At 37.1% G+C, this 14398-nt stretch overlaps 2 protein-coding genes and 1 long non-coding RNA gene across 7 annotated transcripts in view; 1 reads left to right on the top strand and 2 right to left on the bottom strand.

Annotated features, from left to right (window-relative positions):
* Positions 1 to 1560: 1560 nt before the first annotated feature.
* Positions 1561 to 3590, bottom strand: LOC128860512 (uncharacterized). 2 transcript variants are annotated; one of them, XR_008454254.1, is made up of 3 exons: positions 3058 to 3590; positions 1695 to 3006; positions 1561 to 1634 (listed from the first exon to the last, which is right to left on the bottom strand). It is a non-coding gene; the product is annotated as an uncharacterized LOC128860512 (long non-coding RNA). The 2 variants fall into 2 exon arrangements; XR_008454253.1 differs by having other exon boundaries at positions 1695 to 3000.
* A 783-nt stretch (positions 3591 to 4373) lies between these two features.
* LOC128859751 (uncharacterized) lies at positions 4374 to 6295 on the bottom strand. Its single transcript, XM_054096808.1, has 2 exons — positions 5708 to 6295; positions 4374 to 5643 (listed from the first exon to the last, which is right to left on the bottom strand). Exons 1-2 carry the CDS (start codon positions 6089 to 6091, stop codon positions 4861 to 4863), a joined length of 1167 nt encoding a protein of 388 aa, XP_053952783.1. The 5' UTR covers positions 6092 to 6295; the 3' UTR covers positions 4374 to 4860.
* Positions 6296 to 9938: 3643 nt separating this feature from the next.
* Positions 9939 to 14398, top strand: part of LOC128862241 (uncharacterized) — a 47453-nt gene continuing 42993 nt past the window's right edge. The window contains exons 1-2 of one of the 4 annotated variants that reach the window (XR_008454437.1): positions 9939 to 10875; positions 11053 to 11152. Coding sequence is in view for 1 of the 4 variants with exons in the window: in XM_054100765.1 (XP_053956740.1) it covers positions 11144 to 11152 (9 nt within the window). In the remaining 3 variants the exon portion in view is untranslated. The remainder of the gene's footprint in view (positions 10876 to 11052; positions 11153 to 14398) is intronic. The other 3 variants (XR_008454438.1, XM_054100762.1, XM_054100765.1) reach the window with 3 other exon arrangements.

Here is a 14398-nt window from a genome sequence, read left to right as displayed (position 1 = left end):
AGCTGCACATACTTGGACCGTCTATCCTAGCGCGACCATTGACAACAGATACGCGTTGGGGCGGTTGCAACTTGTTATCTGCAGTGCTTTTACTCGTATATGCCAGTCATGTACACACAGTCACATATGCATGCATATATATCTACGTATGAAGGAATAGAAGGCTTTGCCCCATGGTCATTATTGGCTTCTACGAATCATTCATTCATGGATACATGAGCGAAAAATGCTAACTGTGTGGGGTGGTTTCGTGGCAGTCCCCCATTGCATGATGTTGCATGAGAAAATCTGAGATGTTGCCGCTTGAATATGAGCGTGGCGCGCACAGCTGCTAAGTGAGTGCGAATAGTTTAGATGTTCTGCCATCTAGAATTTTTGTTTTGTATTTATTGCCAGCAATCTTGCCGAGTGTACATCTGCCGCTTGTGGAATTTACAATATGGTAACCAGCCACTTGTTGCAACTGGTGGATGTAATATTGCAACCACAGGTTTTTCAACATGTACATATGTAAGTACATTTTCACATACATTCACACATACGTACATACATATATGCATATGAACACGCATCACTTTCCCCCTCGCCCTTATTTCGCACTCATTCATACATTTCTTCAACTGACCGCCCATTCATGGATTACTTTACTCATGTTGTTGTAGCAGTTATAACAAATATCAGCTTTGAAGTTATCTTTTTATTATTTTATCGTTACTGCAGCAACAACATCGAATTGTCAGAAGCAGGTGGCGTTTAATAGAGAGAAGAATTTGCAGTTGTTACACCGCAGAAAATCAAGCCTAGGTTAACTTGTCGAACAATACTAAAAATATTCGCCTCTAATGTTAATGATTCTTAAAAAGGATAAAATTGAAATAACCTCTAGAAGTATTTCTAAGGCCCAACCAGGGAATAATTTTGTGAAAAGAATATAATAAAAGAAAATGTTGATCATTTTTAAAAATAAAACAAAAATGGGACAGCATACACAAGGTAGATTCCATGATCGATACGTCAGAGACCTCAAAAGTGGTGAAGTAAACATTGCAGCCAAATATAAGCCGAAGCAGCAATTAAGAGGATGGTTCCATATGTGAAGTCCACGCGAATGGGGAAAGTTACTGATGGCCATTCACTTGGGAGTGGCCAGGGCGATTCTTCTCCACATGGTTCAAGCAGCTCACAACTTCCGGGATTAGCCCAAGTATCCTCTGGGTAGCTTCCGAGTGAGAAGGCGAAGCATCCCGGGATAGCTGGTTGTGCGCTGAGTTTGGGACCCACCACTTAAAAATCCCCGGAGGGTTTCTCTATAATTTTATTTTACCTCTTCTTGTATGGCCTTTTAATTAGATTTACTTACAATGTCTTTTATATGGGGTAGCATGAATCGCATATATCGAAAGTAACACCAATCAGCAAGCTGTAAAACTTTATCACATCTCTTACTAATTCGTTGCGCATTCCTGAGTGAAGTTTTCTTGGTCACATTCATGTGCGTGCAAAAATTATTAATAAGTTGACTTTATCACATCTCTTACTAATTCGTTGCGCATTCCTGAGTGAAGTTTTCTTGGTCACATTCATGTGCGTACAAAAATTATTAATAAGTTGACGTCATCGATTACGAGCTTGCACTTAATTAAACAATATATTTAATGTTGGTTTTGATAAGTATTATTTTTATTTCAACTTACTCTTTTATGTCATACAAGATTTATATATATGTTCCCATATTTCTCGTTGCACTTTTCTCGACGAACTACTGTACACCAATGGATATCTCTTCACCAAATATATCACCTTGAGATTTGTATCTATATATCGCTGATCTGGATGAAGCATTGGTAAAATTATTTTTGTAAAATTTGTATATGGCTCAGAGATCAGTGAGGTTCAATGTTGCTTAGTGAGATACGTTACACTAGACAAGGCTAGTTTACTGGGGTGGCAGCCCTTGGTCGGGAAAACCCCGAGTCATTCCGGTAACGTAGAGCCGGCTGCCATGGAATGGTGTTGCTTAGTATAACAAACTGGCAGTCGAATCCATTGACAATAGTGAATTGTTTATCCTTAACCACTTTCAATAACAAACCCAAAGGCAGAAAAGGAAATATGTTAGTATTTCGAATATTAATACCATTCGATTAAGATCTTTTGAGTTTAAGTTTAGAATTAGTTTATACTGAAACCGTTACTGTGACCAAACTTAATATTTGTGAAGAACGTGGATACATATTATACGAGTCTTAAGCAAAGTGAATGCAAATTTCTAGGCAAAATGTTATATACTGTTTTCCTTTATCTCTTTTCTTTTGCTAAACGTCCTATGTTTTTTCGGCAACAGCTGAAATTTCTGCCTCGTTCAGTGACTGCAACATTTCACGCTTAACTTCGTTCTCCAATTTGATTGGCAATAAACGCTTTGCACGAAAAACAGCATCAAAAAAACTACCCACAAACTTTTTTCTTTTTCTGACATATTTTCTTCATTTATTGCTGGAATATCCATTAGTATATTTTCGGAAAGAGTTTGTGTCTCAGCAGATGGGAGGTGGGAGAGGTTTCATTGCAAGGTTGTTGTTGTAGCAGCAGCATAAACAATCCCTATACATATACTGGGAATGCTGCTGTGGGGACAGTCCTTGGCCGGATATAAATGCGGATCGTTCCAGTTACGTAGAATCGACAGCCGTGGGAACGTTGCAGGGTCGTCACTCATTGCAAGGCCGTTTAATATTGATTTGCAGGCAATACGATCGGTTGCGCCAATTGAATAAGTCTTTCCAATTCAGGATCTTTGCTTTTATCTCTGAATAATGCAATGAAACGCATTTCAGTGTAGTGAACTGCTTCAACCGCTGATAGCGTCAGTATTTTCTTCCAACGGCAGGGAAATATGTTTTGCATTATAATTGGCACGTGCAAGACGTATTAATTCATTGCAAAAGCAGATCATAAAAGATTTGTAGAGACGGTTCCAAGCATCCTTAGAGTCGGCGACTATAACTAAGAAAATATAAATAAAAGTTATCCTTTGCAAAGCAAATCTGGACTTACCATTTTCAAAGTCACACTCTACTGCGATGAATTCCCAAACTCCCTTCTTAAAATCCATACTTAACATGTCGAAAATCATACAAAGGTGTATTTCTGCGCACGGCCTGTATCAGCGACAGTAGTTTTGGATCCTTTTTTGGCGGCATTTCCACATACCTGATTAACTAAGGTCAAAATTATTGCAGTTTACATTAAGACATTGTAAAATTGTTAAATATCAATTTAAACAGCTTGTAAATGAATGTAAACAACCCAGGAATGATAGAAGACTCAACTCGCCTTGTAAACAGCCCAAAGTCAACGGACAAGGCGAATTCGGGCAAGGTGATAGCAGTAGTATAAAAACAGTATTAGCTTGTATTTTGTTTTCCCACTGCGGTAGCTTGAATGCCAAATTTTGAAACGGCATTTATACACATAAACCAAATAACTACAAAACACAGGTCACTTCTACATTCAAACCAATTTGCAACAAAAAATCAAATCAGATGCTCTATTAACTTCATCTTACATGAACTCGCCTTGAATGGGAAATTACATTCATAAAGCCAAGGCAAATATATCATTATTATCATAAAGCTACGACGAATTCATACATGCATATGAAAATACCAAAGAAACACAGCTACAATAATCAAATGTAGGCCTCTTCTTTTCGCCAAGACTTAGCAATTTTCGCTGCACTCACTTAACTTTCATGCGCTAGAGCTTTTTTTACGTATATTTAACATATCTTCTTAAGTTAAAGCACTTAATTGAGTATTTTTCAAAATTTGTCCACAACTTTCAACAGAACTCAAAACAAAACAAAAATTTATTACGCAAATTTTGTCGCATCTGTCAACTGTGTTTTGTATACAAATGACAGTCACCAAAGATTCGTGATCTCTTATATTCGTTCATTTGGTCTCTAAATTGTCAAATTTGGTTTAAAATTGCTAATAGATTATTGTCAATTGTTTGTAAAAGCGGCAATCTAAGGGCTAAAAGCAAAAACAAAATGCATTGTTCTTGTTGGTTTTGCTCTACTGTACCTGTTGAATGTGCCTTGATCAACATGATCAAATGTCAATTCTTATTGTTAAACAGCTGATAAGCACAGGTTACATAAATTGTAGGTGCCTTCGTATATCAGCGCACGTCAACATGTAATTAACCTCGATTTGTAAACGTAAAAGTTTAGTTATGTCATAATTTTTGCCTTAAAAAACCCGACTATGGTTAATAACAGAGAACGTTAATGTATCTGTCAATAATGTCTATGGGTAACGAAATGAACAAGAATGTTAATAAATATTTATAGAAATACAAATGTGAAAATTTTTCTGATATTAATATATAATACATTTTATTCATTCATGGAACTTACACTCATTTGCTAAACTATCCTAAACTAATCAAATTAACAATGAACTATTGTTTTAATAAAATAAAAATTATTCAGCATTGCGTCAAAACCGTAATGTATTGTTTGCTATGGTTAATGGTTAACATTTTCTGTGCTGTTCTTTCTCGGATAAAAAAAATAAACACATCCAAAAAAAATACGAAAACAAATGTAAAAGTTTGACAATATCATAAATCGGTAAAAAGTGAAAAGGAAACCCAAAAGCAGTGGGCGATTGACGGATATTGATAATCTGTTGAAGTACATGCGCCGGGAATGCAACAAATATCAAGTTAAATATACAAGTTTTATATTTTTGAAAGCTTGAGCAAAATTCGCAAATATTATTTAATACACTAAACCTAAATTAAAATGGCTTTGAGCATTTATAATATCCACATATATATGCAGCTAAATCAATGCATGTATTCTTGTAGCTGCACTGCAGTGTCTCCATCAGCGTAAACGTAAGTTTCACTGTCATCGTCCATATATAGTAATTTTTCCTCATCCACGGTATCGGTAGCAGAGTGGTCTTCCATAATATTAGCCTGTTCATATTGTGATGAAACCACTGCCTCTGACGTATTTGTTTTTGGTTGAATACTTCGTTGACGTCCTAAATTTCCAAGGCAACCTTGAAAAAGTATTTCGGAAATTGCCTTTCGGGCATATATTCGCTGCTCTTGCGACATTTCTTCATACTGTATAGCCCACGACTTGGCTAATATATTTGAAACCTCGCTTATTGCACGACTAGGTCGAGATTGTCGCTTAACGCGTTGTTTGGGATCAGACTTTATTGATATTATAGGAGTTTTCGTGTGTTTTCTAAATTTTATTAGTTGCTCTGGAAGTTCCACAGGTTCAAGCTCTTCTAGGGTATCGTCTTGAATATGAGATGTATCGTCTATGTTGCTAATTTCGTGAAAGGTTTCGGCATCAACTTTTGTTTCTTCGTAAATCGGCGTATGAAACTGTTTCTGAAATTGCTGCTGAAATGAATTTTCATCTGCATATTGCACTGCTTCTAAATATTCTTCTGACTCATTTCTATTGGCCGTTATGCATTCATATTTGGCAAGCTGGTGTTTGTATTCACTGGAGTTGTCTGGCAACGTTTGAGAAGAATCAGAAACATTTGAATTTACAGTATCGATTTCCGAATGTAGAGGCGTTGTTTTACTTCCCATGCGACGCTGTTGTATAGAAATAAAATCAAAAACACAATATACACATATACATATGCACATATAAGCCTACCAAAATTTTCTTTTCCTCATTCGGCATCCGTCTCCTATCCTTACGGAACTCTTGACTATGTAAAAAATTCAGCATGTGAAAGTACCAAAGCGAAGTTGTATACATTTTGCCCATTCGATTGCTCGCTTTAATTCGTGTGCATTCACGTCGATAATTTGTGCGGAAGATATTTATTTTTCGGAGCACGTCCTCACGGCAAGCGCTCGGATCGATTTCGCGCATTTTCATAACCAATATCTCATAGCCATGTGCCCTACTTTGTTTATCTTTGTACGAAGGGTCATTTAGGTCCCATAATGCAGGCAAACTTTCATACAACGCAAAGAATTCAGTCCAGAAAGCGCGTTTGCCCACTGAATGTGCATGTTGGCGGGAGTTTGCCATTTTGTTGCTTGAAACGGATCCGCGACTATAAATAACACTACATGCAACAAAAAAACCGTGAATTTGCGATAGTTAAACAAAACATCAATCACGCGAATTGGCTTGTCCACCTGGCTTGATGACCATATGCGTTAACTACTCTTATGTCAACTGAGTCAAGCAAAATAATTATGCTTTTTCTCTCTTTTGGCTGCTTAGTTTTGAGCAAGGCGAATTCATTCATTCATTCATTCCAAAGCGAATTTAATAGCTTACTTCTAAGGCGAATTAGGTACCATAGGTGGTGTCTTCCCAAAACAATTACTTTATTTTTCGCGATTTTGACAAGTATGACAGAGTTACAAGTACAAAACAAACCAAAGGAAGAGAACTTGCTCGTTTGTGAAAATTCAGCGAATGGCTTATTAAAATTAAGATTATATTTCTTTCTTCACAATTTATCACACGGCGATTCGTTTTTAAAAGTTTGTTTAGTTTAAATGCCACAAATTACAATATTACCTAGCCATTCACTAAATTTTTACAAACATGTAATTTCTTCTCCTTTTGTTTGTTTTGTATTTTGTATTTGTATTTTTAAGGAGCCTGACGTCACACTTGTCAAAATCGCGTAAATTAAAGTAACTGTTTTGGAAAGGCGTCACCTTCTGTATTCAATTTGCCTTGATGTGTTTTTGAGTATAAAGCGGCACATACTGTACGTCATGCCGGAAGCACAAAACTTCACAACTTTCTACTTTTGCCGTACGGTAGGACCGATGCAAATAGCAATTGTTTAACTGCGTACTTACTTTTTTTTGTAAATTTTATATTACAGTGTATCATATTTCCATTTTCAGTTACAAACTCCCACGTGGACGATCTCGTTAATCTTGATCCCATTTTAATTGAACTCTGTATGTGTATACATGAATAGTTCCAGTACGTTTTTTATAAAATAAGTATTTTTTATATTACCAGAGATTTCGATATAAAACCATGAAATTTGAAAATGTGATGATACACTTGTATGTTATTTATAGAAAATCATGAGTGGAAAATTAGTATTGAATGACTATTCCATCGTGTATGCTAAAAACAAGGAAAAACACTTTTTACATGATATCGGAATGAAAAAAGGATAACAAAATTAAATTGCTATATCTTCTGTCCACAATTGGTTGGAGTCAAATGAATTGCATGAATCAATAGACCGCTTCTTTTCGCCAAGCGTTAGCAATTGGCTAGCTGCCTGAATGTGACTTGCAGGTATTTTGGCCCACTCGCGGACAATGGCTATTTTCAGCGCCTCTTTTAGTTCAGGCCTTACTGTGCAAAATGGTCCAAAGAGAATGATCCATCGGATTCGCGTCTGGTGAGAGCCTCTGTGTGGACTGGAACCCGCAAGGGAGCAAAGGTCGCGGTCGATCAAGAAACACTTGGCGAAAGGTCGATGTTGCGTAAACTAGCAGATGCCGACATCGGACGACGCAAAAACAACAGCACAGAACCGTGTACGATGGAAGAGTCTTGTCGAGGCTCTATGCTCCCGATAGAAATGAACTAGGAAAAAAATGTAAAGAGGTGGCTAGTGTTATACGGCCGTAAGAGGTTAACCTGCTACATTATTCACGCTAACGTGAGTTTTGCCAAGCAACTGAAGCTCTTTGTCTGCAATAGGTGATGGTTGGACTCCAAAACCGACATTTGTAGACGGAGAGTTTATGAAGGTGTTAAGGGGCTCTCGGTGAGGAAGTAGTATGTATGCTATGTATTGTCTGCTGAAAGAGATAGCTTTCTCTCTGGACTCGACAAAACACAATTACCGAATGTGATGGCAATCTGTCATTGCTGTCAATCGGATGCGGTGATTCGCAAAAATAGAATCGGTTTATCGATCAAGACGATAATGGGTAAAGGGTATTATGCAATTGTTAGGCCAAGCGAAGCATCTACTACGAAGCTAAATCCACCAAGTGGTTCAAACAGTTTGGTTTACTCCCTGTGTGTACTAAGACTTAACAGGTCATAAGGTAGCTCCACGCATTGCACTGATTTCATCTAACCAAAGTTGAGTTCGAATGGAACCTTTGGCAAAAGCGCGAAAAAGAAGTTTCAAACACTAGATAAAACATAGCTGGAAAAATATGCGCCAGCGATGAAAGACGAGGAATGAAAATCACTGCACTAAACAGGGTCAGTTTACTGGCGCAAAAGGCATTGGTTAGGGAAAAACCTGATCCATTCCGGAAGGTGAAGCTCGGAATGTTGTGCTAGTAATCATCCTCAAATGGAGGAATCCAGATGCATTCAGGGAAGTTTGCTGAATATTTTCTCTACCGATGGGTCCAAGAATGAAATAGGGTCTGGAGCCGGATGGTACTTAAACGATAGTATGTAATAAGTATCGCTATGCTATGGGGAAATGGCAACTGATTTCCAAACGGAAGTTTTTGCCGTCCTGAAAGTAGCCGAATGGATAATCGAGAGCAGATGGAGCGCGAAACAGATTGGAGTTTTCAGTGACAGTCAGGCTGCACTGATAGCCTTGGAGTACGCGAAGTAAACCTCAAAGATTGTTCAAGAATGTAAGAAGAAGCTTAATTCTGTCGCAAGACAGAACAGGATTGTACTTATATGGATTCCAGGACACTCCGGTGTTCAAGGAAACGAAATTGCCGATGAATTGGCCAACCGTGGATCAGCGGTTCTCCCACAAGAGCCAGAGCCAATAATCGGAATCAGTTCAGTTCCGCAGGAATCATGAATAGGATCAGCGATTATGTATGCAATCTACATAAAGTGCGATAGTCCGGTGTAGAACGCTGCAGAACTGCAAAGTGTTTTGTGACAAGTCCGAACAGAAACTGTCAAACTGTCTACTAAAACTTGGAAGGAAAGACTTTGGTTGATGGTCGGTATCATTACAGGACACAACCCATGGGGTCAGCATATGACCACCATTGGAATCATTGAGGACCCAATGTGTCTGTCGTGCTTGGAGAAGGCGGATAGCACTGAGCATTTTCTCTTGTCCTGCCTTTGCTAGAGCACGGCTACGAGTTTTGGGTTCCGATGTCGTGAGAATGGGTAACATTCGTTCTCTAAAACTGGAGGATATTTACAAATTTACCAAAGAATCTGGAAAATTCTCATAGGACTAACTATCTCTATCTCTGTCTCTATTCTCTCCTATCTATTTCTTTGATACTTTTCTCCTTCCCTCCTTGACTTTCTACCCTCTTTCCAGAGCTCTACGTGCAATGGGATTTTTAGTCTGAGTGTTTAAGGAGTACCAAATCTCTTGGTGCTCCTTGGCTCGACCCAATCAAATTTCATTTTTCAATTTCAATCAAGAATTATATTCTTTAAGTAATTGGGTACGATGACATATGTAAATATGCGGGTTTATGTTACTTTCAGACAGATATGCTTATGTGTTTTCTTATATTCACAAAACGAGGGCTTGGTCCACGAATGACTCGGATTTATATCTGGCCAAAAACGGTAGCTCCAGTTTTTCTCAGGAACAACAAAATCTATGGCATACTCTTTTTTATTTCAGCATTAATATTGACTGATTTATGTCAAAGAGATGTTAAGTCCATAAATTCGGTATGTCGTAGTATACAAGTTTTTATGTGTGTTACAAAGATTCTGATCAAAATGGAAATTTTCATTTCGTGATTTAAAAAGTGCATATGTAGGTATGTATGTATATAAGAAAGCGTTAAAGGAGAATTTTACGTTTTCTACATATGTATGTATAATAGTGTCCCACAGGACAACCGCTTCAACCTAACCTAACTGAAGCTACATATGTATGTATGTATGTATGTATGTATGTATAATATAGTTGTACCTTTATGACCATCAATAAATATATGTATGCAAATGTATGTTAACATAGAAGTGATAGCTACGTCACTCCTAAAAGCCCTACAAAATTATTGTTGTTATTCCTCGGTGTTTTAAAATACCAGCTGCTGTCATAAAAACCAATGAAACCTATTTTCACTTAGAATGAAACAAATATCAAGGTATCACTAACTACTGTTACCAGTATCACAAACGAATGCCAACGGTTCACTAGCTCTACCTCCGAACATTTCTGTCTATATTTAAAATGAACTTTCGCAGCTGCTGTGCTACCTGAAAAAAGACCTCGTGGTCTCTCAACAAAATATGCCTGTATGTATGTATAACAAACATATTTATAAGTATGCAATCACATGTGCATCGATATGTGTGTATAAGCATTCATCTACATACACGCATACATACAACTGTATGTATGCATATTTTTAGTTCGACAAAGCTTGTGTTGGGACCGAGTATCTGATGTTGCCCAGACTCGGTCATCAGGCCTTTTCTTACTCAGCGCTCTATACACTCGATATGTATAACTCTGAATTAAATTACGTCTATTTTCTGTATGCCATTGATTTGTGGCTGTTCGGTTGTTCGCTTGATTACTTGGTCGAGCTCTGCACCCGAGGCTTGGACTCACTCAGTTGTCTCTTTCGTTGTGCGTTTCACTAGTCTTTATCACCGTATTGGTGTCGCTCTTCGGCCGTCATCATCTACTGCTTTGCATGGAGCTTGTTCGGTCTGTTTTCTTGTACGGTGTGCTCAGTCGCTTGCCGGGTTCCTTGTAAATTTCACGTGTTTGGTCTCGTTTTGCAACAGTTTGCCGGTTTTTGCGTTGCCCCGTTTCATGGTGTTTTATGTTGTTGGTTTCGCATATTCATCGTCTATTTTTTGGTAGTGTGAGTTTGTGGCTTTGCATTTGCTTTTGCCAGACGGTGAGTATACGACTGTATACATACGTGCAGATGTATGTACACGTACCAAGAGAATATTTTCATTTGCAATGCAGTGGAATTGTGTTTGTGCGAGAGAACATTTGTTGTTATTGTTCTTATTTTTGCTATATCTGTTTTAATTCATTTACTTGTGTATTTTTTTGCCTTCATATGTAGGCTTATTTGGAGTTGAGTGGGAAAAACAAAAATTGCATACGACGAGCATCCGCACACTTCGCTTTTTGGTTTTGAAACAGTTGTGACGGACATGAAAAATGTAAGTACTTAGCGTATTGAAATTGCTGCATTTGTAAATAATATTTAATTTATTGTTATTAGCCGTTTTCACAAAAGGAAGGGGGATTCTCTAGATATGTATTTAAAATAGACTTTACATAAGCCTGGGGATCTATTCGGAGATATGCGTATACGTGTATGTATGTATGTATGTAGGTATATGCATGTTTCTGACCTACAGTTTTATGCCGCCTTCGAACAGCAGATGGTTTTTTATAATTAGCTTTTTCGTGACAGAAATACTCCTGACGTATGTCATTGCATGCCGAGTTGCGACCGCTATTAGAAAAAAAATTTTATGTCATTTTTGGTGTTTCATACCCGAGGTTTCAAACCCGGGGACTACGGAATGGTATTCACGCCCGAACCATTCAGCTACCGCGGCCGCTACATATACAGTGGCTCACAGCTTATTTCGTGTGGCTGTATGTTAAACTAAAGAATTGTAAAATTATTTTTATTTGATTTATTTTAAAAAAAATTTAAATGCACAATCAAAGATAAATTATTTCTAATTACAAACATGTATAAATGCATTCAAATTTTTTCTTCTTTAGTAGAATATTTACAACAAAAACAGAATACTAGGTAAATTGACGTCACAGCTTATTTCGTGTGTTCACTTTTACCGTTATCGGCGCCAGTAAACCGGTTAGCAATTATAAGAAATTTGTTTTGCATAGTATATTAGATTATATCCTTATTTAGTTTACACATTGAAAGTAGTCGGTTGTCCAGCTTAATTTAAAAATACCGTGATGGGTCGTCGTACGTCGATTGAAAGGCGCGAACTAGTGATTACGCATTACAAAAATGGAAAGTCGAAGATAAAAATTGCTCAAATTGTAAATTTGAGTACTTCCACAGTACAGTACATTATTCAACGCTTTTCTCGTGAAAAAAGAGTGGTTGACAAAGGCCGCCAAGCTCCAAACAAAATTTTTACAGAAGCTGATGAAAGGTGGATATTAAGAAAAATTAAAAAAGACCCACGAATTAGTGCGCCAGCTTTGACAAAAGAGGTTGAAAAAGTACTTGGTAAGTCATGTAATCCTGAAACAATAAGAAGAATTCTGCGCAAAGCTGATTTCCACGGTCGTACAGCTCGAAACAAACCGTTTGTTAATGAGCGTAACAGAAGATTAAGGGTGGAGTTTGCCGAAAACCATGTTAATAAAGACCAAACATTTTGGAATAACGTTATTTTCGCCGACGAAAGCAAATTCAACCTCTTTGGTTCCGATGGAACGTCTTTCGTTTGGCGTAAGCCCAACGCGGAGCTGGACCCGAAGAATCTGCGTGGTACAGTAAAACACGGTGGGGGCCATGTAATGGTTTGGGGCTGCATGTCAACAGCTGGTGTCGGAAACTTGGTTTTTATCGACGAAATTATGGATGAAACAGTTTATTTGAATTTATTAAAAAATAATTTACTACAAAGTGCTGAAAAATTAGGCATTCGGGACAGGTTCAGGTTCTATCAGGGCAATGATCCGAAGCATAAGTCGGAATTAGTGCAACGGTGGCTTATATGGAATTGCCCTCATGTGGTAAAAACGCCAGCACAATCACCTGTTCTCATTGTAATTGATAATTTATGGAATATTCTGGATCAAAAAATTAGAAAACATAACATAAGCAACAAACAAGATCTAAAAACAGCATTGCAAGTGGAGTGGGAGAAAATATCTCCTGAATACACTGGAAAACTTGTTAGCTCCATGCAATCCCGGTTAAAAGCTATATTAAAACAAAAAGGCTACCTCTACAAAATATTAGATTAGTAAAAACTTAATAAATTTAAAAAAAAAAATCATGTTTTTTCTAGTTTGGTTAAGCACACGAAATAAGGTGTGACGTGGATTTACTTATAATTTTGATTTTGCTGTAAATATATTACTTAAGAAGAAATAATTTAAGTTTATTTATGTATGTTTGTAACAAGAAATAATTTATCTTTGAATGTACGTTTAAGTTTTTTTCCTAAATAAAGTTTATACAAAAATATTAAACTTTTTTATTTTGATAAACGGGCACACGAAATAAGCTGTGAGCCACTGTACATTCAGAAATTTCTTCAACCCTCTTGAGTTGGTGTTCATGGAATTATAATTATATAGTAATTATATTCTCTTCCATAGTTTTGCTTTCCTTCTCTAGTATTTCTGTTGCTGCTTGGCTCTTCATATTTTTCATTGGAAATTTCAAAAGTCAACCGTTCGCAATAGAAAAGTAGCGAGCTGGCTACTGCGTGAAAAATGTTTGATTAAACAATTTCAAGAAACTGGTTCTGCCAAGGATAGGAAAAGGACTGGTAGACCAAAACTGGACGTTCTTTTGATAATCGACTGTTTGGCGGATTTTACCCCTATACCTACTCATGGCCGACATTTAAATAAGGCCATTTTTCACATATAATTGTTATGAGCCGTAATTTGAATAAAAAAAGTGAAACCTGAAAGAATTAAAATTTCCAAATATTTTATTTTAAAGCAACATCTAGTCGCGTCTTTTTAAAGACCCTTTATAAACACATTGCCGACGTAGAGACTGAAAAATTTCCTTCTCTGCAAATGTCGCCTTAAAACCAGCTTCTTAAATATTTTCAAAAAGATATCAACTATCAAACGGCTGATCAGGGTAATATTTTACGGCGCAGAAAAGGAAAATAGCTTAATTTATATGTTTAATATAATCGATTGTTATAATAAAGAGTTTTCCAATAACAGGTGTTAGGTGTTAAACAGGAGAGATGATTAACGATTTTTATGGCCGGAATTGAATGGTATTGATCTGAACAACGTTTATTTTCAACAAGACGGCGCTACGTGCCCCACAAGCAACGAAACATTGATCTTTTCCGGACCGTGTTATCTCTCGAAGAGGTGATCACAATTGGCCACCGACCTTTTGTGATTTAACACCTTGAGACTCTTTTCTTTGGGGCCACGTGAAAGAGAAGGTCTACGCCAACAGCCCAGGGCCGATTCAAGACCTCAAAGATGGAATTCGTGAGGCTATCGATGGCATAGGGCAGCCACTTTGCAATTCAGTTATGGAAAATTTCATGAAAAAGATATTGTCCTGTAAGCGTGGTCGTGGTGGTCATTTGTCTGATGCTATTATAATTCCACTATTAACGGTATACCTTCCTCTTTATAATGAAATAAACATCCGATCATTTATATTAAAAAATAGCATTTTTCTTTGAATATTAAAATAACAC

This window comes from Anastrepha ludens, chromosome 4 (assembly GCF_028408465.1).
Source record: "Anastrepha ludens isolate Willacy chromosome 4, idAnaLude1.1, whole genome shotgun sequence".
Taxonomy (NCBI): Eukaryota; Metazoa; Arthropoda; class Insecta; order Diptera; family Tephritidae; genus Anastrepha; species Anastrepha ludens.
The sequence above is the reverse complement of the archived record's forward strand: the minus strand, read 5'-3'. Positions and strand labels throughout refer to the sequence as shown.

Excerpts from the sequence above, each read along its gene's own strand:
- LOC128859751 (XM_054096808.1), bottom strand. The coding sequence starts at position 6,091 with ATGGCAAACTCCCGCCAACATGCACATTCAGTGGGCAAACGCGCTTTC. Across the intron at positions 5,644-5,707 it reads ATGAGGAAAAGAAAATTTTG|CGTCGCATGGGAAGTAAAAC; the intron begins GTAGGCTTATAT and ends TCTATACAACAG.